The sequence below is a fragment of the Talpa occidentalis genome, unplaced genomic scaffold, assembly GCF_014898055.3.
Source record: "Talpa occidentalis isolate TD23 unplaced genomic scaffold, MPIMG_talOcc4v2.1 talOcc4.3, whole genome shotgun sequence".
In the NCBI taxonomy this organism is placed as follows: domain Eukaryota; kingdom Metazoa; phylum Chordata; class Mammalia; order Eulipotyphla; family Talpidae; genus Talpa; species Talpa occidentalis.
In genome coordinates this window covers 108,825,011-108,850,471 of record NW_023603184.1, presented here as the reverse complement: position 1 = coordinate 108,850,471, position 25,461 = coordinate 108,825,011, and the positions used below count along the sequence as shown (strand labels likewise).

At 34.1% G+C, this 25,461-nt stretch overlaps 1 protein-coding gene across 3 annotated transcripts in view; it reads left to right on the top strand.

The window, feature by feature from the left end:
* Positions 1-24,711, top strand: part of CWC22 (CWC22 spliceosome associated protein homolog) — a 49,218-nt gene extending 24,507 nt beyond the window's left edge. For 2 of the 3 annotated variants that reach the window (XM_054699904.1, XM_054699905.1), the window contains 12 exons: positions 1,622-1,757; positions 1,847-2,053; positions 2,140-2,202; positions 6,422-6,526; positions 7,741-7,822; positions 11,540-11,600; positions 15,458-15,535; positions 15,988-16,152; positions 17,553-17,680; positions 19,028-19,129; positions 19,224-19,444; positions 23,860-24,711. In XM_054699904.1, the coding sequence (XP_054555879.1) occupies positions 1,622-1,757; positions 1,847-2,053; positions 2,140-2,202; positions 6,422-6,526; positions 7,741-7,822; positions 11,540-11,600; positions 15,458-15,535; positions 15,988-16,152; positions 17,553-17,680; positions 19,028-19,129; positions 19,224-19,444; positions 23,860-24,446 (1,935 nt within the window). In that variant the 3' untranslated portion in view covers positions 24,447-24,711. The remainder of the gene's footprint in view (positions 1-1,621; positions 1,758-1,846; positions 2,054-2,139; positions 2,203-6,421; positions 6,527-7,740; positions 7,823-11,539; positions 11,601-15,457; positions 15,536-15,987; positions 16,153-17,552; positions 17,681-19,027; positions 19,130-19,223; positions 19,445-23,859) is intronic. The other variant, XM_037523650.2, reaches the window with a different exon arrangement.
* Positions 24,712-25,461: the final 750 nt, after the last annotated feature.

The window sequence follows — 25,461 nt, the reverse complement described above, 5'->3', positions numbered from 1 at the left end:
TCTCTATTTTTGTTTCGATTTATAGTGCTTTGTACACCTTGGAAAAAGTATATTGGATGATACTTAGTTTTAAAAGTACAGTAAATACATTGAATATCCTTTAGTGTAAAGAAGCAGAATAAGAGTTTTATCAAATTGATCTAATTCTTAATACTGTACACAATTACTTAAAAACAAAGTATTCCCTTCAAAGAAGGTGATCTAATCACTTTCATAAAACAGTAAGTTTGTATTGATTAGTCTTTTTCCTGGTCGCTTATTTAGGTTTTCTAAATTCCTGCTATCAATGCAAAGTAAAAATCAAAATCAACAAGCAACTATAAACCAAAGACACACTACGGGGTGGGGGGGGGCAGGGGGACAGAGGGATGGGGAAAGGAAGGACTAGAGTCAAAATAAGGGGAGGGGGTGCAATTGTATGGGGAATATAACCAAAATGAAAATGCATACATTGTGCAAAGATGAAAAAATATGTAAGAATTATATAAAATAAAATATTTATATTAAAAAAAAAACAGTAAGTTTGATATCTCCCTCCACTCCTTTCCCCGGGTTCTGGTCATGAGACTCTAGTAATATGTGATACTGTTTTTAAAATCCCTTTTCTCTCCAACTACATAACTTTTACATATGTATATGTATAGGGGTGTATGTGTGTGTTAATGGTCATATATTCTTAGTATCAGCTTATTAAATGTAGAAGATTAAAATTTTAATCAGTTTTAAATGTAAATAATTTTGCCATTTTATTCACTTTTTGTGTTTAATTTGTATTCATCTATTTTAAATTTTGACTCAGCTTCTATTTAAATTTGAATACAGTAAAATTGCTTTTGTTCATACTGAAGTTTTCTTCATACATGTCTATAGGATTATGTCTAAATATATATGTGTATGAGGAAGGATTTTAAGGTTACACAGTCTTCTTTCTTTAATATTAAATAATATTTTTATTATTTCCTACTTGAAATACTAAACCTTTTAACCTGATTAGCTACTTAAGACCATGGAACTTCACATTTCTATAACAACACGGAGAATATGTTTCAGTTTTTGAATCTGTTTTGCACTTACATTGGAGATATTTTTGGCATTGCCACAAAAAAACAAAACAGTTAAAATTATAGATATTTTAGATCTTCCCAACTGTGGTACAGAGCAGTAGTTTCTTGACTCTAATATTAGACTCCATAATTGTGATTATGGAGAAAGGTATTATAAAAAGAATCATATTACTATTCTTTATATTGTGACTATTAAAATAGCTCAAGGTAAAAAGTTAATACATAGTTTTAAACTTATTTTCTGAGGTTAAATAAGCCATTTTCTGTAGATAATGTATATTATATTCCATATATAATAAATTTAGAGGAGGATTTCTTCTGGAGATAACTCTGATAGTTGTATTTTAATGAATTAGATTTGGGGAGCAATCAGTTATTTGAACAGTTACATCCTTTAGTTGAAGTATTGCTATGGATATTATGAAATATTCATCATATGCACAATATTGTCAGTGCAAAAAAACAGATTTACTGATTTTTATTATCACTATTAATATTAGGTTAATATAAGTATAAAGCATTTTCTCTGTATTATATATGTGTTCATTCTATTTAAGGCACATGAAGTTCTATGTTTAGAGATGCTCACTTTGCTTCTGGAAAGACCAACAGATGATAGTGTTGAAGTGGCTATTGGTTTTCTCAAGGAATGTGGCCTCAAATTAACACAGGTGTCACCAAGAGGAATCAATGGTAAGTATAGATCTTTGCTTTGATGGATGCTTTTATGAGAGTAATATAATATTTATTGCTTATTTTATTGTCTTTCTGTTTATATTTAGCTATATTTGAACGCCTTCGAAACATTCTTCATGAATCTGAAATTGACAAAAGAGTTCAATATATGATTGAAGTGATGTTTGCTGTCCGGAAGGATGGCTTTAAGGACCACCCGGTTATCCTAGAAGGACTTGACTTAGTGGAAGAAGATGATCAGTTCACCCATATGCTCCCTCTGGAGGATGACTATAATCCAGAAGATGTTCTTAGTAAGTCAGGGGGTTGAGGTTGGGAAGTTGGGAATAATAAATGTAAATATAGAAAATAAACCTTAACTCTCAACTTATTTTTTAAGATGTTTTCAAGATGGATCCTAATTTTATGGAGAACGAAGAGAAGTACAAAGCTATTAAGAAGGGTATGTAGAATTTTATGGACTTACTTATTTTGGATAAGTAAGGCAATTTATATCATTACATAATACTGACAAAGAGGTATAGATTACTGAGCTGAACCTTACTGAGATGTTCTCTTCACTGTTTACTCAAATATTTTTTTAGAAGTCTCATGCTTCCTAATAGTCATTTATTACAGTGACCTTAATTTAACTTCACTGCCACTTAAGAATTACTGTTTCAGGGCCTCCTCTGGTGGCGCAGCAGTTGAGCGCTGGGTTGCGAGGCTGCCCGCAGCCTCTGCAGCGCCAGTTTAATCCCCGGCCACCGGCGAGGGTCCCACAAAAAAAAAAAAAAAAGAATTACTGTTTCAAATGCCATCCAATTGAATATTCTTTTTAAGTGCTATCCTTTATTACTTCTTGAAGACAAGTTCATGTTTTTCTAATAACATCAATCACCATGCTACCTATAGTATTGGTGCTTAATAAATTGATTAGTTGGTTTATCTTTTGTGTATCACTAATATATTATGAGCACTAACTTTGTACAGACTTTAGTTTGTATTCTTTCTTTGCTATTTTGCTAGTTAAGTGATCTGATGTAAAGCTAAATGCTATGTGGCTGTGTAAAGATAAGTAAAATATGATGCTTTGTATTGCCATAGAGCAAATACTGACATAGTTACACTATTTTTTTTCATATTTGTTTTCTTCTAAAGTTCATATTCCTAGTTACTTAGAATAATCATACTATAGTTATAATTTTATTTATTGCCCTTTGTGATTTTACCTAAGAAGTACTTTATTGTTTGGAAAGCCTCTGAAGAGAAAGCAGACTTAGAACTCTATCATTATCTGTATTCAGTGTTTTAGTCATACTAGATGTGGAAACTTGTTCTGTTCTATATCCTAAAAATCTGCTAGAGTAAATAGGTTTCTTTCCTTAGATGTTGATTTCCTAGGGCATTTCATTGCAACAGATTCCTTCTGCTATTATAATTTACTTTCCAGACATGGAGAACTTCTTAGACACATTTTCTTCTGTCCTTGTGAACTTTTCCTACATTTTCCCCTGAAAGATAGTAATGGTTTTGTGGAATTCTCATTATACCTAGCACGATTCTTTTTTTTTTTTAACTTGACAATTCCCCATTCATTTCTTTAGAGTCACAACAGTAGGTCAGTTCCAGGAAAGTAACACTTTCCTTTATTACAACACTTCTTAAAATTCTCTGGTTTCAAGATCTCTTGAAAATTGTTGAGGACTCCAGAGAGCTTTGGTTTATGTGTGTTATATCTGTTGACATTTACTTTATCAGAAATTAAAACTGAGCATACAAAAAATAGCAAATCTTTTCAAAATAGCAGTAAACCTAGTATATAACATGTTTTGTTTTTATGAAAATAGTTACAAAATAGGTATTTAATAAGAATGATGCTTTATTTATTTTGTATAGCTTAATGTCTGACTTAAAAGGAAACAGTTGAATTCTCTTATTTGATTTCAATCTGTTCTAATAGGTTATTTTGATATATAACATGAAGAAAATTTAGCCTCACATAGACATGTACTTGAAAAATGGAGGGGTATTTTAATAGTCTTTTCAGATAATTGTGTATGTTCCTCCCTAACACTGCCAATATTTAATAGATTGTAGTTTCTTAAAGATGAATTACAATGTGAAACCTGAAACAGCATCGTGAACTTTCTTTCCATTCAAAATCCCTTTAAATGAATCTTTTTTTACCCATGCTTTATTTCCAAACACTTGGAAAATACTAATTTATTAAGTTAAATACATCCTCTAAGTGTTAACACATTAACATTATCAAAATTAAATAATGGGATGTCAAGAAATCACTTTTATTAATATTACCACTTGTCAGAAATATCTCAATAATGAACGTTATCACACTCACAAGAATACAGAATTCTAATTTTCTCTTTAAATTTACTTGGTAGCAAATATTGTTATTTTCCTTAAAATGACAATCTCACTTTTTTTATATTTGAGAAAAATGTATGCCAAATACCTAACAACTATAGTTTGTCAGCCGTGCTTTCAAGTAAAACTGAAAATAGCTAATTCATCTTGCAATTCAGACAGTTACACAAATGCTTTTCCTTGATATAACTATCAACACTGTACATCTGTCTGTAACAGAAGTGCTATATATGAACTTCCTGTTTCATTCAGATTATTATAAAAGCCTGTACTCAACATCTCAGATTTAATAAAATTAATAATTTCCTACTTCATGATAGGCATTCTTAAGTAAAACTGGCTTTTTTCCAGTGTAGGTGTGGCAGTAAAAAAGCATCAGGACTGCCATTGCAAGTGAGTGCCTTGATTAGTGCTCAGGTTGCAGCAGTTTTTTAACCCCATCACCTTTGGACCATCATTGCAAATGTCAGCGCACGGTAAAGGCAGATCTTGTTGTGGTATTATTATGGAAATAGTTTTGACCTCACAGAGCACCTGACAGGTTTCTGTGATCCCTTGAGGGGGTCACAGAAAACCACTGCTTTATTCAATTAATAGAATTCAATTGCCATAGCTGAAGAAATTTCAATGAGTAGATTCTAAAGTGTGGAGATAAGAAGAAATGATGTAAAGAAACGGATCGTTTGACCTTCATTCTGTCATGAAATGTTTTAGAGCTGGCATAAAAAAAATAACCACAGCAGGAAGTAGGCACAGCTTTAGTAATTAGCACCTTAGATTGACCCAGGTGTGCTTGTGTTTTAGGTTTTATAGCATTTGGGAAAACAGCAGGAGTTCCTTTCTTCCTACTATTGAATACTAAAGAGTTTCCTCTTTTAAAAGTCTGTCAAACCCATGTTATGCAATAGTAAACTAAACACTTCAGATAATTTAAGTCATATTTGTTAAGATGTATTTTTTGAGGTTTGTGTGTCAAGTAGGACTAAATGATAACTATTTTTCTAAATGATTTGTTTCTCATAGTAACTAGGTTAGCATTAAATATTATATGTGGCTCCAGATTTATACTACTTAATTAACTGTAAAGAAAGTAGAATTTACCCCAAAATGACAGCTTTATGTTAAAGTTCTTTGATTATAATAGAAATATAAAAGCAAAGTTTTGGCCAAGTTTATAAAATATTTTATGAGGCTAATTAATATAGCACACACCCTTTGGCAAAATATAATTTAATTTTTGTCATTTGTTTAATATAAACATGATGAGGTAATTTCTTATTGGCATCACCATTTTCATGTATTTCTAAAAGCGAGTTGATGTTTTGCAACCATACCAGGCTGGGTAGGTTCACATCGTTTCAGGCAGCTTGAAAGAGAACCTTGGAGCCCTTGGCATCATCCCCACAGGTTAGGGGAGACAAGCCAGCAGGGAGACAGCAACTTAGGCCCAGCTGCGAATCCCTATAAGTTCTTTCTTCTCAGCCAATCTCTGATGCTCTTCACTACACTCTGCCTTTAGGTCTTCTGCTGTCCCCTCCCTTTTCGCTCTAATGCTGCCTTTATATGCTCAGTGTCTTGGCTCAGATGTGCCTTCTTACACATGCCCACACCATACTCCAGGGTCCCCCACCAGGCATGAGTATAACCCACAGGTGTGGATCATAGATGCTAATGGCTGGAGGGCTGAAAAAACCTGATAACCTCCATTTACCCTAGAGTTGGATTTTAAGAGGTGATAATTCAATGAAGAACTCAATTTTCATTGAATGGAAAATTTTTAGATTGATTATAATGTTCTGCTTAATAGGTATACATTTAATAAAAATATTCTATTTGTTTGACATGAAACCTAAATATGCATTTATTTCTTTTTCCTTGTCTTTCAAAGAACCATCTTAACCTCAATTCTTATTTTCTCTAACTAGTCTTAGCTTCTTATAATAGACTATCTTCTGATGTCACACTCCATTATGCTAGTTTCATTCCTAATCAATTTTTGCAGTGTTCTTGCTCTTTTGGAAAATCTTCATCTACATTTTCTGTTCTTATCCTTTCCTCATTTTATGGCCTGAATGATATGTCTGGTAGAAGGGTGATATGTGTGACTCAGTAGTCACATCAGTTCAGTGCTCACAGACCACCTAGATAGTAACATGAGAACTGTATGATTATCTTTGTTGGTTGACTGACTGTTAACACCACTATGGATTTTAGTGAACTGACAATTTTCCGAATGAAAAATACTATTTACCTCACTCATTAATTTTTATCCTAAATTTACTTTGTTCTTAAAGAAATTCTTGATGAAGGAGATAGTGACTCAAATACAGATCAAGATGCTGGAAGTAGTGAAGAGGAGGAGGAAGAAGAAGAGGAAGAGGGAGAAGAAGATGAAGAAGGTAAAGGTGCTGCTTATTTAAATAGTAGTATAATTAAGTTAATTTTAATAGAATTCTCTGAGTCGGTGGTTCTCTGTTGGGAGGGTCCTTACTGTCATCTAGTGGATGAAGACTTGGGGTAACTTCCCCCTCAACAAAATAGTCTCTAGCCCAAAATGTCAGTATTGTGTAAATTGTGAAACCCTATGATAAAAATATTTAACAGGAAATTCATTTTTTTGTCATCAGCATATTTTAATTTGACATTTTATGCCTTTGATTTTAAACTATTAAAAAGGTACATTCATGTTGAGTGCCTGTGATTTATATAACCCCAGCATGAATGTGACAGATGAGAATGACTAGAGATATTTGCTGTTCACTTTGGCAAAATAGAGTGAGGAGGCCAAAAACTATATTTGCACAGAAGCAGGCATGATGTTCTTCCTCTTCAGCTTTGATTATATTTTCACAGGAAAATAAACTTAGAACTTTATTTTGGTTAAATCCCAGTTAAAACATAAAAATGAACTTGTATTAACCATCATTATTTACTTGTATTACATTTTTGAAAACAGTAAATCTTACCTTTTTAGGGCACGTGTATTATAGTTCTATCTTAGGGTATAATTATTCTTCTATAATATTTTATAAAAATAAGTTTAATCGTTTCCAGTATATTTCTTAAAACATTACTATTCATGTACTACATATTATTTTAAAAATTCACTATTTAATATGTAAACTGTTCAAGTAAAAACTATTAAATATATATTGGGGAAGTTCCTATAAATTAGATAAAATTTTGACAAATACACATGCTTCTATTGGACCTGTCCTACCTATCATGACTATACAATATTTAATTTCTTCCCATAAATTGTGCTCCTTCCAAATGATCACAATACTATTTATAACTCAGATATCATATTTTACCAAAGAATAGCATGACTATATAGCCGTTCATAATGTCTCAGGTGACATGGAAACAAATACGGTTATCTTGGTTTGGTTCTGGACTTTGAGTTAACAAAACTTATTAAAATACTCTAAGATATGACAAAGACTTAAAATTGTTACTTTGAATTCTACAAATAATACTTATGCTGTAGATAGGAGTATTGAATTCAGGTTCTGAATAGATTTATGAGAAAGATATATTATACAGAGTTACCTTTTCAGTTTTTCACTTTTATTTTATATTTTCATAATTTGTTATGTTTAACTTCTTTCAGGTCAAAAAGTAACTATTCATGACAAAACAGAAATTAATCTAGTCTCATTTCGTCGTACAATTTATCTTGCAATTCAGTCAAGGTAAGATACTGGCTCAACTGATCCTTATTTTTGATATGAGATAGGCAAGGAAATGGGATTTTTAGAATGTGATGACAGAAAGCTAGATACCATTTCAGGGAATTCAAACTATCTGGTTGTGTACACCTGTTCCAAGCCCAATCTCCTAAGTCCCCACTCTTGATTCTCTGCTTCAAGAGCAAATTGTCTTGGGCCTCCCCGGTGGCGCAGCAGTTGAGCGCTGGGTTGTGAAGCTGCCCGCGGCCTCTGCGGTGCCGGTTCGATCCCCAGCTGCTCCCCGGCCACCAGAGGAGGGTCCCACATGGCGCGCAGACCTCTCCTGCCGCCCGCTGCTCCCCTCAGCAGTGTGCTTCGGTTCTTCTGCCTGCTCTGCTCCCCGCTCTGGCTCTGGTGAATTCTCTCATCCTCCTGTGCTTCTGACTGTACCAGTGCTTGTATAAATAAATAAAAATAAATTTAAAAAAAAAGCTTTAAAAAGAAAAAAAAGCAAATTGTCTTAACATATATAGAAAGTCTAATTTTGTTACATAATTAAATGCTCCTCCCTACCCCCACTGTGTCATTTCTTAGAGTTAAACATCACTAAGAGAAGCCTGGAAGTGATAATATCACAGACCTAAGACAGTACTTAATGATGTTGTGGAAATTTAATATTTTGGGTTTTTTTTTCCCTAATTTGTTCTGGCCTAAGCAGAGAAACACTCTTACAATAACTTTTAGACACTGATTTGTTCTGCAGGTGGAGATGAATATAAATGGAAACAAATTAGATTTATAAAGGTTTTGAGGTTCCTTTGAAGTAATGTTAAGTAAGAACTGCTATGATGTCATGAAAAAAAAACCTATTCCCTTTGAAGGCTGTGAGTTTGGTTTTGAAAGGAAATGTATGAAAATATTAAATAATTCATCTGTCGTTTTGTATGGAAATCAACCTATTGATTTAGGAGACAGTGTTTATATTTTATACTGAAAGAGAATGTTTTCTCAGTTTTGTTATTAGGTTTTGTATATTTCCATTTAGTATGATGTAACAGTAATAATGATTCATAAGTAGGAGTCATCTTGTTTTCAGTCTGTCTGAAAACTTTTTGGCTTAGATTCAGCTTCAAAAAGAGGAATATCAAACAGCAAAATGTTGGTTAGATATTTTATTGGTTTGGTCTTAACTATTTCTTTGCTTTTCACATGAAAGGAAAAGCTATTTAATTTTCCATGGCAGGTTAAAGAGAAAGATGAGAAATGTTATAGTTATAGATTTGACCTTTCATTTGACCTTTTTTAGTAATCAGATTCATTGCTTTATTTTTTTTTCAAAAATTTATTCATACATACAAGAGCTGGGGTACAGGCCAGAGATGCAAGGGGTGAGAGGATTCACAGAGACAGAGTGGGGGACAGAACAGGTAGACTGACTGAAATACACTGTTGAGGGAAGCAGTGGGTGAGTCAGGAGAGGTCTGCTGCGCCATGTGGGTTTGCTCCCTGGCCATCTGGGGATCGAACTTGTGCTGCAGAGGCCACGGACTGCTTCATAGTGCTGTGCCCAACCTCTTGCGCCACCAGGGAGGCCACAGATTCATTGTTTTAAATTGTTATCAAGGGGGTTAGGAGGGGGGGGATTGGGGTCAAAATAAGGGGGTTGCAATTGTATGGGGAATATAAAAATAAAATTTACTTAAAAATAAATAAATATCCATCAAGAAAAAAAATAAAAACAAAAAAAAATAAATTGTTATCAACATTAACTTTGAATCATTGCCGAGGAGCTCTTTGCATAATTATTTAAAAGAAACTTTTTTAGTCATCATAACCTTAATAATCTGTGAATCACTCAAAAGAATTGAAAAATTAAAGCCTTAAACAAGTGACAGCCTCTATTATATAACTGTTGTCATATGTGTTGGTATTTGTTAAATGTTCTCAGTCCCTCAGTGCATGGTAAAAATAATTTATATAGCAAAGATTATTGTACTTAAGAGCTTATACAAATGTTAGGAAAGAAACACAGACCTTGATAGGCTTAACATGTTTGGGAGATTCAAATAATTTGATAATAAAACATAAATGTTAGTTGGCAAATATTCTAGATAAATAAGTGCTGTTACTTGTTAGTAAAATAACTAAAGTGATTTACTTTTTAAAACAAAAATGCTCAGTATTAAAAATAACTTCAGTGAGATACGCATAAACATTGGTGGGAATTAAAATTGAAAGACTCTTTGTGGAAAGCCGTTTGATAAAATGAATCAAGAGCTTGGATTCTTTCCATTTGACCCTTTTTCGTTATGTTTCTTAAAGAAACTCATATTGGGCCAACTTATGTTGGTGCTGGTTGAGCATAGTGCTGTGAGGCTGTCCACGGGTTCAATCCTCCAGCTGGCCAGGGAGATGCCCATGTGGCACGGCAGACCTCTCCTGTCTCGCCTGCTGCTCTCCTCAGCAGTGTTTTCAGTCTGTCTGCCTGTTCTGCTCCCTGCTCTGTCTCTGGTGGGTTCTCACACCCTCCCGCACATCTGGCCTGTACCCCAGTTCTCGTATGAATGGGTAGATCTTTAAAAAAAAAAAAGAAACTCATTGACAGAATTACGTTCAGCATTGTGCAGTTTTTAAAAAATGACGATCTTTTTGGATAACACAATAAACAAGTTGTCCAATTTATGCCACCATTGAAAATTAGGTTAATGGAGCAAGTGAGTTGATACTATGTTATGTTGAAAAATACAAATGCATAGACTATATAGTACTGTTGCATTTGTATTAACTATGTAAATAACTAGGCAGATTCTGAAATAATACTTTAACATATCAGCAGTGGTTATCTTGAAAGAAGGCTGGATTTCAGATATTTAGTGTCTATTACTTTCAGTTTTATATTTTACAAAAATCTTAGGTTTATAGTATACCAAGCTAGATATAAAGAATGGAATATAATCATCAAATCAGAAGGTGACATTTTATAAAAAGCATTTCACTTTTGGAAATCTTGTCAACAAAACTAAGTTTGAACATTCTACAAAATGTACAAATATGTTAGCATTATTCCTGCATCAAGTTTGCATTACATTTGATAATTCTCATAGGTGAAGTATATTGAAGATTTTATTTTTTTAAAGATTTATTTATTTATTTATACAAGCACTGGGTACAGTCAGAAGTGCAGGAGGGTGAGAGAATTCACCAGAGCCAGAGGAGGGAACGGAACAGGCAGACTGACGAAATATACTGCTGAGGGGAGCAGCGGGCGCGGCAGAAGAGGTCTGTCCCGCCATGTAGGACCCTTGCCGGCGGCCGGGGATTGAACCAGCACTGCAGAGGCTACGGGCAACTTTGCAGCCCAGCCAGCGCTCAACTGCTGTGCCACCAGAGGAGGCCCTTGAAGATATTTTTAATGCAGTTTTGTTTACTATTTTTATACTTAGGTTTTATAAAATGTGGAAGTCCTCTGTTTGGGTGTGAACCAGGATAATTTGTAAAAGTGGTAATTAAGCACTAGATTTCTTGATGGGGTCTTGGAACAACTCTTATCTCTTCCTGAATTGGATCAGAGAGAAGTTGAAATATTTAGGAGTGTGTAAATATTTAGCAGTGCGTTAATACGAAATTACAGAAAAACATTTAAAACAATTATTAATCTACAGTGTTTATATGTAAGACTCCTACAGTTTAAACTATGCTGTACACTTACACTTAACTCTTGTGATCATTTTATCTTTGCAGTTTAGATTTTGAAGAATGTGCTCACAAATTGCTGAAAATGGAGTTTCCTGAAAGCCAAACAGTAAGTTAATGCTTCTTTTTCTATTATGAAATGCATATTGGTAATAAAAATGATTGACAGTCAGTACTATTTTATAAATTGAAATAATGATTTGGTGCTAAGTATTCATTTTTAAAGTATAGATTTTGTAAAATTTAAAAATAACCCAGAACTTGAGAGCCTTAGGCTGCTTCATATATGCTCCTTAATCTAGTGAGTTGTTTGAATGGAATGTGAGAAGAGGAGGACGTCTCTCTGAACCACTTTACATAAATTTCTGAATAGTTACCTATAAATCAAATTGTGAATTAAATGCAAAAGAAAATTTGTTTGTGAATGAGTTACTTGATCTATGTACTTTATCCACTGAAACATTTTTTGTGGTACAAATTACAGAAGTCGGCATATGTGTTTTATATGCTTTAATTGTATATAGAAGAATCTGTCAGATTTTTTCATTCATTCATTATTTGAACAAAAAGGTGTATCCATCACATACTCAATGTCAGGCGCTCTGCAAGCTGTCAGGGATTCCACAATCCATAAAGTACATATTATCCCCCTCTTAGCCCATGGAATTCATAGTTTTATAACTCAGTATGTTTTACTATTCTAAGTATCATAGAACTTTACTGCCAAGGAAAATAAAGATTGAATTGATTAGATTATTTTTGGATTGGGGGAGAGTGTGTGTGTGTGTGTGTGTGTCCCTTCTTTTTTTTTTTTCCTAGTTGTTTTCTTGTGCACATTGCTCCCTGCCCATCTGGATATAGATCCTTGAAACCAAGGCCAAGGCGTTCAGTGTTGTGTTTTTCACACCTTGCTAATTTACAGGTGTTAGACCCAGCACAGGTACAGCTCTGATAAGCTGTTTGGTTTGTAGCTCTTCTAAAATACCTTAACTATCTGAGCTGAGTTCCCAGTACATTAAGTCTTTTGTCTTAAGACTTTATAAATATGATCTACAGATGTTGCCCTAGCCAGTTGCCAATCTTTGTAAATAAAGTTTTATTGCAATACAGCCATCTCATTCACTGTTTTATTGTGTGTTGTTGCTTTTGCCTTATAGCAGCAAAGCTGAGTAGCTGGAACAGGCCTCTGAAGCCTAAGATAGATACTTTCTCCTTTTACAGAGTTGGCCAGCCTTTGTTTTACAATATAGATTTGTTCTTAATTATACACCATGGTATATAATTTCGAGAAGTTATTCTTTTCAAATTAAAAAACTATTTTGCCCTCTTCCCTCAGTTACCTATGTATTAATAATAGTATACCAATTTAAATTCTGGGTGCACTTGATATGTCATCATTGAAAGAAAATAAGCAAATTAGCCTTTAAAATTATAATTGAAACTGAAATTACTATGTGATCTTGCCACATTATTTGAGAAATATAATTAAGTAATTATAAATTTTATTGGTATTAATTCAGAAGATAGTTGTTCTAGAACTAACCTTAACATATTTTAATAATATGTTTTGGAAGACTCTTAGTGCATTTACATTCATGCACTCAAAAGACTTTCCTAAAATTGCTATAATATTTAATTAAAATGTTAAAATATTTAATCATTATAAGCCACAGGGAATAACTCTTGTAATTGCATTAAATCTTGGGAAGAAAGTAATTTGTTTTGCAATAGTGCTGACTTTATTAGCAATGCTGTCAGTATATTACCCTGTTACATTGCTTAAAACCTGATTAACTGTTATGTTATTGTAAAATAACATATTGGTAGAAAAAGTTGAAATGCATTTTAATGTATCAAATTACTGTAAGATGAAAGAATTCAGCAAAGCCTCATTTTAAGATTTTAATACTATATTAAATTTTGACAAAGTACATCTTTTCAGAATTTATACACTCATAAACATTTTATTTGAGGTAACTTGTGACTAGTCTTTTTTTTTTTTTAAGATTTATTTATTTATGGATGCAAGAACTGGGGTACAGGCCAAAGGTGTTGGGGGTGAGAGGACTCACCAGAGACAGAGTGGGGAACAGAACAGGCAGATTGACTAAAATACACTGCTGATGGGAGCAGCGGGAGAGTCAGGAGAAGTCTACTGTGCCATGCAGGTAGCTCCCTGGCCGGGGATCGAACTCGTGCTGCAGTCGCTGGGGATAGCTTCATAGGTTGCTTCTTAACCACTTGCGCCACCAGGGAGGACCAACTTGTGACTAATCTTTAAAAAAGCAGTAATCTAGCAACATTATGCTATCTCAGAATAACCCTATTTTGTGAAGGCCTTTAAGCAGATTGTTTTATCCGTAGATTACCAACTTGTAGAAGAGCACTGTGCAGTAGAACTTTCTACAATGGTGGGAAGATGTTCTACACTCTTCATTATAGTAGCACTAACTACCTGTAGCTTTTGACTGTGACGACTTTAAGAACTAAAATTTTAACTTTATGTGATTTTAAGTAATTTAAATTTAAATCCCTGCATGTGACTGGTAGCTACCATGCTGGACAGCACAGCTCTGGAATGTCTGTCCTCCAGAGTTCCCTTTTTCCCCTTGCCCATAGATATGTGCAATAAATATTTATTGGCCAGACTTTTGAAAATATTTTCAGCGTTTACTTCAGTTGCATGTAGTGTTATTTGATGTGACAAAATGTCAGAATTGTTAATTGAAAATGTAAAGATAAAATTAAATAAAGTCAGCTGAAAAGGGTATACATATTTTCATAAACTTTCTGTTTCTAGAAGTATATATATTGCAGTTACTATATCTAGAAAATTATTTTAAACATTCCAATGGGAAATGCTTTGTGGAAAAATGTATTTAGTCATTTCTATAGCAGTGGTCAGTGAAGGAAGTTATGCCCGACTTCATTTTGCCTGCAGTGATTTGCCCATGTTGCCTGAGTTTATTAATATATGAAATTGCTGTAATCAGTACATGTTTTATTAGGTTTATTTCAGGAGTTAATAATTAATATTTGTTAATTATACATTATTTGTATTAATGGTGTTTTCTGATTTTGGATTTATTCATGCATTTATTCAACGGAATTTTCAGAGAAATGTTTTTAAGGCATGTAAATACCCCTGATCCAACAATATGTTATTTTAATGGTTATAAAATGATTCCATCTATTTGTACAAATCCATCTATAGTCAGAACTTAACCATAATATTTGACGGTAGAAAATTCAGCCACAGAGGTGTTATTTCTTCCTTCATTTAAATAGATAAATTCCTTTATCAACCAGAAGGTAAACAATGTATCTGTTCCTCTTTATGCTTCCTTAAAGATTGATGGTATGCCTTTTCCACACAAACTAAATATATTCCGTAGTATTTGAATTTTTTTTTTTTTTTTTTTTTTTTTTTTGTGGGACCCTTGCAGGCGGCCGGGGAATGAACCGGCGCTGCAGAGGCTGCGGGCAGCCTCGCAGCCCAGCACTCAACTGCTACGCCACCAGGGGAGGCCCAGTATTTGAATTTAAATGTTTGGGAGGTATATAGCTAAATTCTTAGATGTTCTATCAGTGAGTCTACATTTAAAAGAATTCAGCATAGAATTATGTTAGAGTAGAGTATATTCCATCTCTTATTGATGTATGTGTTTCAGATACTAGGTTTTCTTAAAGTGTTTCATACTTGTATGAATTTAGACTTTATAATCAATTTTATTAGTATAAATGACTATGGAAAACTGTCAGCCAGACTGAAGGCTTTAAAATACTATGAACTTAATGTAGATTGAATTTTTTATCTATCTTAACTAAAATTCACAAAATTTTGGAAGTTTGACCTTTTTAAAGCCTGTTGAAAAAAATGCTGTCTCTGTCATATTGGTAAAATATTATACAGCTTGGATTTATTATGTTTGAATCATTAATTAATGTAATTTTTTTTCCAAACAGAAAGAACTCTGTAACATGATACTTGATTGCTGTGCTCAACAAAGGACATACGAGAAATTTTTTGGCTTATTAGCTGGGGTGAGTTCCACCCTCCTTTTTTCTGTCAGAATTTAATGGAATCAGTCAGGGAATTCTTAAAATGAATATTATCCATTAATGTTTTCACTTATGGTCTGCTCTAATATATCTTTGCTAGAAGCAACTTGTTCTCTCTTCCTTAGGTTTCCCAATTTCAGACTCCACAGCTCCCTCCATGTATGCTTCATTTTCTTAGTGCCTTAACTTTGCATATCATTCTTCTACAACTTTTTGAAATTCTACTTGCTATGTAACAATTTCCCAAAGAATACAATTAGATACTGTCTTTTCAAAATCCCAGGGAGATCGGGACAATAACTTTTTTGAGCATCTAATCATATAGCACAAAAAGATTTAGTAATGTGATATACAAAATATTTATTATCTTGAGTCAGTAAATTTAGGCGGATTTTGTATGTTCATATGGTATTGACATTCATTTTTTTTATTAGCGATTTTGCATGCTAAAGAAAGAATACATGGAATCCTTTGAAAGTATATTCAAAGAACAGTATGATACCATCCATCGCTTGGAAACAAACAAGTTAAGAAATGTTGCTAAGATGTTTGCTCACCTTTTATATACTGATTCACTTCCATGGAGTGTAAGTAGATGGGTCAGTATTTATACTTCCTTCCAGATCCCCTGTTTTCAAAGTACTGTTAAGTGTAACATAACCATACTTTTCCTATATAGGAAAGATACTTTAAAATAAATGTATAGCAGGCTTTCACTGCAACAGTTGTCTTTGTAGTTAAGGTCATACAACATGGGATCAAAAAAACTTAAATGACATACAATTGTATGAAATACTATCTTGGTTGATGTTAACCATCTGAATATCACAGTGCTTTTAAAAGTGAGGCCAGAAATGTTTTCAGGAAAAATATTATAGATTTTCATCTTCTCTTTCTACACACATTTCGTACACACTCATATCTGCATACAGCAGTAACTTGTGGCACATGAATGTCTGAGTTACTGTCTGCTTCCTATGGGTGTAACTGTTAGTAGTTACTCTAGTTAGGACTTGGAAAAAATTAATGTCCTGGCAGGATATGTTCTTTTTAAAAGATACCAAATTAGGTGAACAATAAGGAGACTTTTCTGCTGTCATGGTTAGAACAAGGAAAGATATTCTTAGTGGGGAAAATACACAATGGGCTAGAATTTGAAATATACTGGCAACTGATTGTATAACAATTGTTCATTCAGTAACTTCTTTTTTAGTCACCTACTGTGTGCCTAGTCACTGAGACTATCAAAATATATCCAAATATCTATGATATCTACTTTTAAGAAATATACCTTATAGAGACGAGATAAGATATACACATAGCAATAATATGTTTTTGCTGCTTTTTAGGTAATTAAGCTAACTCAGAAAGCTAATCGTAACAATTTTTTGCTTACTTTTCTCCCTCTCATGGAAGATAAAATCAAAGTTTTAAATAATCAAAGCAAATGAGCTTCTGGAATATATAACCAATAAAAACCAGAGGTAACTTTTTATTGCTCTAAAACATCTTTCCATGAGCTTCCATATTTAAGCTTCAGTCTTGGTGTTCAGGATAAGCCATCACTCTTTCTGTTTTTACCCTTATCATGTATTATATGTGCTATCCAAAACTATAGCCTAATGTGGTAAGAAGCATTTTGCCCCAAACTGTCATATACCTACATTTTGATGAGTGAGATTTTAGGAGCTAGTTATATTTGCTTCAGCATTATATGGTCAAGGCAATATCCTCCCTGCTATAAAAAGCACATACTCAAGAAAGGGAATTCTAATTCTCTAGCACCTTAATATTTTCAAAATTAGCATAGAGAAATGATCTTTAACTTTGCCAAGAAATAATACATATTAGTATAAGGGGGGATATTCACAGATAATTCTAGCTGGTAATGAAGGAAAATCATGATTTCAGGAGACACTTGAAATTATAAAAATTGGTCACTTTGTCCTGTCTTATGAACACCAAAATAAAATTGTCCTTTTTTAATTTTAATTTTCAGGTTCTTGAATGTATAAAGCTGAGTGAAGAAACCACTACATCATCCAGTAGAATTTTTGTTAAAATATTTTTTCAAGAACTGTGTGAATATATGGGTCTTCCTAAACTCAATGCAAGATTAAAGGATGAGTAAGTTTATCATTAAGCACAAGCCCTCAAGGATTTTTACTACCTTTGGCAGATAAAAGTTCACCTTTGGTTTTGAAAACAAGCATTAAACCCCTGGGACTTACTTCATCCACTAATCATTACTCTGAACCTCATGTTTTGTGGTACAGGATAATGCCCAACTTTAATACTAGTTCTAGTAGAGAAAACAGTTAATTCCATTTAAAATCTATTAGAACACAGAATTATTTTTGCATGCTTACTAGAGTCTTCCCTGTCCCAGCTTTCTTATTTCCTTACTTACTCACATTGTCCATTGCCATCTACATTTGCTTCTACTTCATTTTCGCTATTAAAGTCATCATTTCAAATTTCTCAGTGACCCTACTATGCCAGTCTAGTAATTCCTCTCTGTCCTCACGTCTCTTGACTTCTCCGCCTCCCTTACAGTTGACCATTGATCACTTTGGCTCCTCACTTCTGATTCTCTTCCTTTTTTACTCTCTCTTCCCAGCCTGCCTTTCCAGAGTTCACCAAAGATCTATGGGTTCTACCTGCTCTCTCTGAGCTATTCACCCACTTCTCTTAGCTTCACATACTTACTCATGTGGCCCTCGTTGACTGTAAAAGGCTCCTCCACTCCCTCTCCAGCAAGTTGCACTCTGTCCACACAGACATTGCCCAGCTTATGAAGCAGGTTGGCCTCATTCATGCTTTCTTACCTCTGTTTCCAGAGCTGGGAATCCCTGTTCTTGTGCTGTCTAGTAAACGTTTATTCTTAGATTATACCCTTTTAACAGTTTTTCTTAACCCTGCTGATTACAGTCGTTTAGTGTGGCACTGAACACCTCATGTCCAAAACCACATTATAGTATTAATGTTTTACCATTTGTCCCCTTCCCTAGAATTAGTAATGATGTACACTCCTCAACCTTGGTTTCCCTCTTTTGTTGACTCTTTCCTCCCCACCTTCCCTGGGGCCTTGCACAGTGCTGTGTACACATGCATGTATGTATGCATAGCAGAGGAGATGTGTTTTTACTTTTCTGTACATTATTCTTATATAGCAAGATTTATATCTTTATCTGCATTGTATATGATCTCTCTTCTATATGTACATAAAAAAGCTTTTAAAAAAACCCTCTGCTGTATAATAAGAGAAATCTAGTTTAATAAATTGTGACTGGACCCTAATTTCAATCAGATAGCATGTAGCATAACCTAATAAAAGACAATATTTCTTATTTGCTGGTATTTCATGTACTAATTTAATATATTTAAAAATCTGAAAAATGACTATAAGGATTTTGCCTTTTTATCTTCAAGCAATAAGTTCGCTTTTGTTTTTATTTTTTTTTTCATTTTTAGAACCCTCCAGCCTTTCTTTGAAGGATTATTACCCCGAGATAATCCAAGAAACACTCGATTTGCCATCAATTTCTTTACATCTATAGGACTTGGAGGTTTAACGTAAGGATTATTTTTAGAGCTTTATTTTTAACTTGCCACATTTTCTCACAATCGCTTTTGAAGTAAAAATCTAACAAATTTTATTTTTAATTAGGGATGAGTTGCGTGAGCATCTCAAAAATACACCAAAGGTCATCGTGGCACAGAAACCAGAGGTGGAATCAAATAAATCTTCCCCTTCTTCATCCTCTTCTGCATCCTCCTCTTCAGAGTCTGATTCTTCTGCCTCTGATTCAGACAGTAGTGACAGCAGTTCAGAGTCTTCCAGTGAGGAGAGCGATTCTTCATCTAGCAGCAGTCAGAGTTCTGCCTCAGGTATTGAAACTCATTTTTCACACTCCTTCCTAACAAGTACATTGCTAGTGATGTTAACAATAATTTGATTACTTACTTGTTTTAGAATTCAGCTGTTTAAAATCCACAATTAGTAATGTAAGTGATCATCTATCACTGTTGCAATCTTTAATATATTTCATTTAATAGTGCTAAGATTACCTTTATAGAAATGAAGATGTTGCATAGGCAGATATTCATGAGTGATGACTGAAATTGCCATTCATAATTATCTATAATCTAGTTTAAAAGATGTTGCCTCACTTTGTGTGTGTTTGTGTGTGCGTGTGTAAATTTAGTTGAAACCTTTTGTTTTCAGTTTTTTGTTTTGTTAGTCATTTACATAACTAATTTTGAGAGTACAACCTTAAACCTCCATTTGTGTACATACTTCACTCACCCTCCCCCCAAACCCTATTGCTCATTTCCTGTCCTCTCATGAAGTTGAGCACCATTTTATATATTACTGGCCATTTGGATATTTTCTTTTTAAGTAGTTTTCAATTTTTCACTAATGTTTTTATTAAGTTTTCTGTTGATTTCTAAGTGCTCTTTATGTATTCTGGATATTTATATTTTGTTGCATGTGTGCTTTACAAATAACTATTGTCATTCCTTTGTTTTTTTTTTTTCCCCTGATCCCTTCGGCTAAAGGATTGCTGGTTATATTCCTCTTCTCAATGAAACAGCCCTTAATTTCACTAATTTTCATTATCTCCTGTGTGTTTTCTGTACTAATCCCATTATAGTGTCTGTAGCCCTGTGAGGCTGCTAGAGTTTGGCTGCTCTCTTTTTAGCAGCAGCAACCCTGAATCATATGTCACAGGGAGAAAGTGACTGCAGCGTATCAGCTTACTTCTCTATTGTTTTGTCTTGTCTGGAATCTTGGCCCCTCTGTCCTTCGGTTTGTTTTTGTTTTTTGCCAATTTACTGATGCTTTTTTAATCTGTTTTGAACTAATATTTAACTTATAGGAAAGTTGCAATAACAGTACAGAGATGGTCTCACTCATAGCAGGACTCTAGAACACTTAAATAAGGGACCAGGAAAAAGAATAACTATAAGAAAGAAAATATCAAAATCAACAAACTATAAACCAGAGACACTCTATGGGGGTTGGGGGCGGGGCAAGGAGGGTTTGGGGTCAAAATAAGGGGGTTGTAATTGTATGGGGAATATAAAAATAAAATTTAAATTAAAAGAAAAACAGTACAGAGAATTCCCATGTACCCCCCCACCCAACTTTCCCTAATGTTAGCAGCTTACATAACCATAATTAAATGTTCACAACCAGGAAATTTACATTGAAATACTACTATTGACCAAACAGCAGATCTTATTTGAATGTTGCCAGTCTTCCACTAATACCCGCTAAATGATGGCTCTTCTAATTGTTTATTTCTACATTTAATAAATAAATTTCTTCCCCCTCCCTGTTTATTAATTCAACTATGTATTTATGTCAGTCAGTGCTATAGGGAAGGATTTTTTAAAAATACACCTTTTTTTTTAAAATGGTCCCCAGGTTTATCTTTGTTTTCTTCCATCATAATATCCTAGAGCTAGTCTAATTGTCCACAATGCATATCATTTCTTGCTTTTTTAAAATGCGTATTTCGGAGAGATAGCACCTCCCCTGCATTTGGAAAACTAGTCTTTGCTTTCTTGGTCCCTGACTTGTTACACTTCAAAGTGTTTACACTCTATGTGACTTCCAGAATTGGGAGACTCTCCGGTATTTTTTTCTATTACTAGAGTAAAATTCCATTTGGTCAGGCTTCCTGTGAAGTCTGAGTTCTTGAATTGAAATATACTAACATTGTTCATTTAACATTTACCTCTTTTAATTCTAAAGAATTTGTTATTTCATGGTATCTGTTTTGAGAACAGATGATAACACAGCATGAATTGCTACAGTAAGGAAGCTTGCTGATTCAAAATTAATTTGCCTCAACATATAATTTCAGAGAAAACTTCAGTTTTGTTAATAAAATATTAAATAGCATTAAAATAGTATTAACTGTCCACAATTAGAAAATTGTAAATTACAAAGTACACACTAAAGAGAAAGGAGAGTGCATGTTATTATATATCTCTGTCTATAGAGTCTGCAAAGCTCTGAAAAATGGTATAGAGTAGGGTCAGAGAGGTGTTGATTTAGCACAGAGCCAGATGGTTTCTGCTTGGGGAGCTACAGCTCAGCTAGCGGCTTGATAGAAACCAGAGAAATAAGTCCTTAGTGGCAAACCAACTGACTCTGCCAAGACTAGGCATTTGGCAGAAGTAAAGATAGAGGTAGGATGAGGGTAGGTAGTTTTCTACCACATTTTTTCTTTTTTCTCTATATACAAGAATTTGTAAAAAAATTTCAGTCATCTCAGAACCTTGTTTTATATGCCCAAACTAACACAGATAAAGTGTTAAATTTGTTTTATAGCTTAAAATGTGAGTTATTTCACTGAATTTAATATGTATATTTCTGATTATATCAGTAAAATTGATTTTTTTCCAAGATATTTTTTTTTTTTTTTTTAGAGGCATGTTTTATTTATTTATTTGTTTTGTTTGTTTTGTTTATACATGCACTGGGCACAGTCAGAAGCGCAGGAGGGTGAGAGAATTCACCAGAGTCAGAGCAGGATGCAGAACAGGCAGAAGGACAGAAGTACACTGCTGAGGGGAGCAGCGGGCGGCAGGAGAGGTCTGCGCGCCATGTGGGACCCTCCTCCGGTGGCTGGGGAGCAGCCGGGGATCGAGCCGGCGCCTCCGAGGCCGCGGGCAGCTTCGCAACCCAGCGCTCAACCACTGCGCCACCGGGGAGGCCCCATCCAAGATATTTTTAAAAGAGTTTTCTCAGAACCTCAGCCTTCATGGCTCTCATAAAGCCTTTGGTTATAAAGCTGTCTTCATCTCACTTTGTTCTGTTTTATCCCAATCTTTTACACCCCAGACTTTGTCCTCTCAGCTCTCTTCTTCATGAGTTATTGGTAGGACTATGATGAAAACTGTTCTTTATGTTAGGGACCCCAATCAGTTCGCTCATTTCTGGTCCTGAGGAGATGACAAGCCAGTTCTTTCCAGTTAGACCATGTTTTGATCCAGTTGGCCCTTCTCAAACCTAACCCCATCTTCCCAGGATGAAATGACACAGTGACAGAGTTCGCTTAAGACATGACAGGGGGGCCTCCCCGGTGGCACAGCAGTTAGCACTGGGTTGCGAAGCTGCCCGCAGCCTCTGTGGTACCAGTTCGATCCCCGGCTGCTCCCCAGCCACCAGAGGATGGTCCCGCATGGCGCGCAGACCTCTCCTGCCACCCGCTGCTCCACTCAGCAGTGTACTTCGGTCCTTCTGCCTGCTCTGCTCCCCGCTCTGGCTCTGGTGAATTCTCTCACCCTCCCGCACTTCTCACTGTACCCAGTGCGTGTATAAATAAATAAATAAATCTTTAAAAAAAAAAAAGACATGACAGGGTTTGGACAATTGAGAACCAGCTACCATTCATGTGGTTGACTTGTAACCTCACTTCTAGCACTTGTTTTAGTTTTGTTTTTTTAAGACTACAGTTGTCATCTCATTGGGGGGATGCTGGGGATGCAGATTTCTAGTATTTTATGATTGTTTTGGGAGAAATGCGCTCACAGAAACCTTTCCATAGCTATATTTAAAGCTCCACGGGTGGTGTCATCCAGAGGTTTTTGCATGACAAGGTTGACTTGGGAATAATTCACTACTGACATCCCCCTCTGAATTCTTCTATACAATGGAAGTTGTTCACAAATAATGTTCTACACCAGATTTTTAAACATTTAGTATTTGTTTTTTAAATGTAGCTTCTCTTACTGGTATGGTTAATATTTCTCTGATGTCACCGGAGAACAGAACCCTTATTTTTGTAGAATGAGATATTTGAAAAATACATATTCATACTATAAGCAAACTCAGTCATTCTACTTTCCTCACCTTTAGGAAATGATGTTGCTGGTGTATGTGATCATTGTATTTTGGCTATGTACCAGATATGACATATTTCATATGACATAATCCATACAGACTGTAATTTCTGTTTTTGGATAAAATTTAAAAATGGGACTTTAGGATTTTAGTCATTTCCCAAAAAAATGTTTTATAAATTTGCTATAATTCATTCAAAGTTTCTCTTTACTATAGTAAGACTAAGGATCAAAACAGTACATTTGTAATGTTGACATTATATATTCTTAATGTGTATTACTTTCACATCTTGTAAAATATTCTGTCATCAGACTTTTTTATTGATTCAATTTGGCTTTTCATCAAATTTATCTGTATTAGTAAACCAACAGTATATTAGTAAATGTAATTGTTGAATTACGATATTAAGAATAAATACTAACTTTATTTCAATTTACACATCTAGATAAAGATACAAGAAGGAAGAGACAAGGGAAGATCAGAAATAAAGAAGTAGATAAATTGATCAGGAAATCACAAACAAATGACAGGAAACATGAAGAAAGAAGACCAGGGCCAAGGCAACAGGAAACAAGGACTGACAGGGAAAGAAAGCCAGAAAAACACAGAGAGAAAAATTCACGAGATCCAAATTGGAGAGATTCCATAACAAAACACACTTCAGACAGAGAATTTTCTTCTGAACGAAATAGTTACAATAGAGCTGTGAATGACAGAGACCAAGAAATGCACATAGATTTGGAAAATAGGTATAGTGATCCCAAAAAGAAGAGGGGTGAGAGAAGAAGTTCTTTTTCAGAAAATGACCACAGACATCGAAATAAGGACAGTGAAAAATTCAGAAGAAAAGATAGATCAAAATCAAGAGAAAAGGATAGAAAATACTCAGATTCTAGAAGTGATGAAGATAGATATCAGAATGGTGCCGAGAGGCGATGGGAAAAATCTGGCAGATACTTTGAACAATCCAGAGAATCAAAGAAAAATCAGGACCGACGAAGAGAAAAATCTCCAACAAAACAGAAAAAATAATCCTGCAAAATTATAGAAACTGAACATGCCTTATATTCAGTTGAAACAAGTTATTTTTTACATTGATTAATGAACTTTATAGAGAATTCTTGTATAAAGTACTGGTTTGTATTGTACATTTAAAAAATGTTTTCATTTTAACATGTTTTATAATTGATACATCTCAGTGCCCTCCTTCCACTTAAAATTATTTGAAGAGAAAAGTTTCACCAGAGAGGGATATAATTCTTGCTTATATTTTGGTAATAAAATGATCAAATGCTCATTGAATCAGTGATTTTTTTCATCGACAAAATATTTTTTCTGATAATTATGTTTCCCGTTGTTGAAACTATTATAATGAATTGCTAGTAGCTTTTTGTTTGTAACAGAAGACCAAAGTAGATGAAACATTTCAGTTTAACATTTTTGCTTTGTCCATGAGATGCTATAAATCTTTTTTGTAAGTTACCCTATTTTAAAGTAGAATTATTTCAAGTTTCATACTATGTCTTGAATAAAGATGTGTAAATTTTTTCACAGATGTTTTGGTGAAGTCAGGTGTATGTTAATCTTTAAACATATCTATAGCTATCTGATTTATAATTAGGATTTCTCTCATTGATAACATTTCTTCCCCCTGCACTGTTGGAATGTTTACTTGAAATTTCTTTGTGATTACTGCTTTCCTCCGCCTTGAATTTAAATTACTGCTGATAGTTAATAATACATTTACTTTTTAATTGGATTAACTGGTCACTGGAAAGAAAAACAAATGGTCATGAGAAATGTGAACAGCTTAACTGTGAAATATTCCAGTTTTTATGGGAATTTTAACGGTTTCCTTCATTGTAACTCTCACCATTAATATGTGACCATAATATTTACTACTTTTGAAATAAAATGTTGCCTCTGAAATTTTAGGTTTGCTCACAGACTTTAACCCTACTTACTAAATAACCACTTGTGCTTGTTTACTTTAAAAATACATAAAGTCCATGTCTAGGTTTGAGAATGTTGAGCCCAGCATTTCAAT